The 2,729-nt window shown below is 69.1% G+C and overlaps 2 protein-coding genes across 2 annotated transcripts; both read left to right on the forward strand.

Annotated features, from left to right (window-relative positions):
* Positions 1–438: 438 nt before the first annotated feature.
* EMIHUDRAFT_123455 (hypothetical protein) lies at positions 439–1,039 on the forward strand (the record flags this gene model as incomplete). Its single annotated transcript, XM_005779144.1, has 1 exon — positions 439–1,039. A coding segment is annotated over one exon (601 nt), but the record flags the coding sequence as incomplete, so codon positions are not given.
* A 561-nt stretch (positions 1,040–1,600) lies between these two features.
* Positions 1,601–2,457, forward strand: EMIHUDRAFT_317812 (hypothetical protein; the record flags this gene model as incomplete). The annotated part of the gene is made up of 3 exons (XM_005779145.1): positions 1,601–1,958; positions 2,104–2,105; positions 2,176–2,457. 3 exons carry the CDS (start codon positions 1,601–1,603, stop codon positions 2,455–2,457), a joined length of 642 nt encoding a protein of 213 aa, XP_005779202.1.
* Between the last annotated feature and the right edge of the window lie 272 nt (positions 2,458–2,729).

Raw genomic sequence — 2,729 nt, forward strand, 5'->3', positions numbered from 1 at the left:
TGCCTCTGGAAGGCACCGAGATGTACCTTTTTCGCGCAATGGTCAAAAGAAACTTTTACGTGCGTCCCAAATGCGCGTTTGCGGCTTGCCTGTGCTCTCGGCCGCCTCGCTGAGCGAGACCGAGCGCGGTGCTGGTGGCGCCGACACTGCCGATCCGTCGAGCACTGCGACGGCTGCTCAACCAATGAGAGTCGGCAGCGCTGCCTCTGCGGCTGGTGCGCCGGCACAAACCACGCCAAGCGACTGCAAACTGGGCGCAAACCTGTCTGGCAATGCTCTGGGCGAGGATGTCAGTGTGGAAACCACTCGAGTCCTTCAGCTTGATCCTGCCTCGACGGCTCGCACCGCAAACGCGGGTCCTGCACTTCCTCGCGGTGCTGGCATCTCTGCGCTGCGCCATATTGCGCTCCGCCACCTGGCCCTTTGCCCGGCGTGCAGCGACGCCCTCTGCTTCCCGGCGCAGCACCTCCCGGCCGTGACGCGCTACACGCTGCCGCCCGTGGTGCAGCGCGCCGGCTGCAGCGATTGCGACTACTTGGCGATGCGGCGCATGCTCGCCGCCCGCACGTCGTCGTACAACGAGTGCACCGCGAAGGACGCGGCGGAGTGGCTGCGCGGGCTCGAGCAGGCTGACGCCGTCAAGCACGCGTGGGGCGTCGTCGTCGTCGACGCCATCAACCGCCCGCCCCACGCGGCGACGCGGCTCGCCATCATGGAGGGCACGTTCGACCACGACTCCTTTGCCGCGTTCCTGCGGGCGACGCCCGGCGTGGCCGTGCCCTATTGTGGGGCGCATGGGCCGCCGCGGTCCGCGGCGGACGATGCGCCGATGCCGGGCGCGCCACCGGGCGCGCCGATGCCGGGCGCGCCGATGACGGACGCGCCAATCCCGGGCGAGCCGCCGGCCCCGGCGGCGGCGGAGGATGCGCCGATGCCGGGCGGCGGGCAGGACGCGCACCGTAACGGCTGCGCGTGCCCCGGGGGCTGCCCGGGCGTCCCCTCGTTCCTCCCGTTGAATCCGTGCTGCGAGTGCGAGTAGTGAGTCTCCGTCGTCGCTTCCCACACTGCGCGGCGTGTGGGTGGGGGTCTCTGTTGATCACTGTACTGTACTCTCGCTCTCTCTCTCGCTCGCTCGCTCTCTCGCTCGCTCGCTCGCTCTCTCTCTCTCTCTCTGTGTGTGTGTGAGTGTGTGTGTGTGTGTGTGTGTGTGTGTGTGTGAGTGTGAGTGCGTGTCTCTCGCTGAGCTAATTCCTCTGACTCCCGCGCCCGATCCTTGGACCTTGTGGTTGCTGCGAAGTGCGCGAGGAGAGTGAGAGTCTCGTCGTCGTGTCGGGCGTAGCTGCTTTTTGGAAACATGTTTCTACTCGTTGGACCGGAGATGGGGGGGCAGGTGCACACCCCCTGCGCTGCTCAATCTCTGAGATGTTACTCCAGACACCGTACCGCCGTGTCTGTATCTCTCGTTGGTCGTTCTCCCAAACATCTCCCGCAGCTCAAAGCGATCTCCCCTAATCTCCACGGCACCCACCGCCCGCGCACACTACTCGCCGACGACTCGAGAGTCGCGCGCACGCACAACCCAGCCGTCGAGCAAGCGGTCATGACCAGAGGCGCCCGCGGAGGGACAACCGGGATCGCCCTCGCCCGAGCCAGAGCCAGCCCCTGGCCCCTGGCCGCGCGCGCGGCCTTCTCTCCGGCCCGCATCCACCGCAGCGGCGGCCGCCGCTGCGAAGACCGCGGCCGCGCGACGCCTCCACGAGCATACGATCGAGCGCCCGGAGGGGCTCGGGCTGAGTGCCGTCGCGAGACCTCGGCACGCCTGCGCACGCCTGTGCACGCGGCAGAGCGACAGCGGCACCACCCTCGTCGGGCGCCGACGAAGCGTGCTCGCGGGTCGCCGCTCCGTCGACCGACGGCCGAGACACTTGCTCCGACGCCGCCCCGCCCCCGCCCCGCCGGTCCGGCACCGATATCTCGGAGGACGACCTAAGGAAGAGCGTGGCGGCGCGTCGCCGGAGGACGGCGCGCTCGTGCTCTCGCCGCGAGATCGAGGGAGGGGGGGGGGGGGGGGGGGGCTGCGCCGCGGAAGAGCGCCGGGGCGAGGGGTGCGTGTGCGCCGACCGCGGAAGAGCCCCCGGGTGAGTGACGTGGGGGTGCGCGCGCGCCGTCCTGCAGCGTCGCCGGCCGCAGGCCAAGGAGCTCGGCTCCTCGAGAGCACCGACGGACGACAAATTGCTCCTCAGCAGTGCGACGCCGAGCTGGAGGCTCGGCCGGGAGCTCGCGCGGGCGCGTGGAGCTTTCCGCTCGGGCCAGCAGGAAACGGGCGCCCCGCACAGCGACGCCCGCCGTAGAGTGCCGAGAGCTCGGCTCGACGCGAGCGCCGAGGAAAAGCGATCGGCTCCCAAGCAGTGGGACGCCGAGCTGGAGGTTCGGGCGGGAGCTCGCGCGAGCACATAGCAAGGTGCGTGCGCGGCGGCGTGACACAGGTGAGCGGGCAGCTGGCGCACATTTCGGCTGTGGGAGCTGCCAGGAGTTTGCTCTCTCCGTTCACACCCCTTTGCAGAATTCTTGAGCGGCGGGCCCCTTTAGGGAGGCAAACCCTGGCCGGCCCCTAGAACCCCAGGTAAGGCCCAGGTGTGGCCTAGGGCATCAGAAGGGACCAAGAGGAGTCCAGTCTGAGCCATAGAGCCCATGTCTTTGCCCCCGAAGGTCGCGTCAAATGCCCGGAA

The sequence above is a fragment of the Emiliania huxleyi genome (genome assembly GCF_000372725.1).
Source record: "Emiliania huxleyi CCMP1516 unplaced genomic scaffold EMIHUscaffold_2350, whole genome shotgun sequence".
Classification (NCBI taxonomy): Eukaryota; Haptophyta; order Isochrysidales; family Noelaerhabdaceae; genus Emiliania; species Emiliania huxleyi.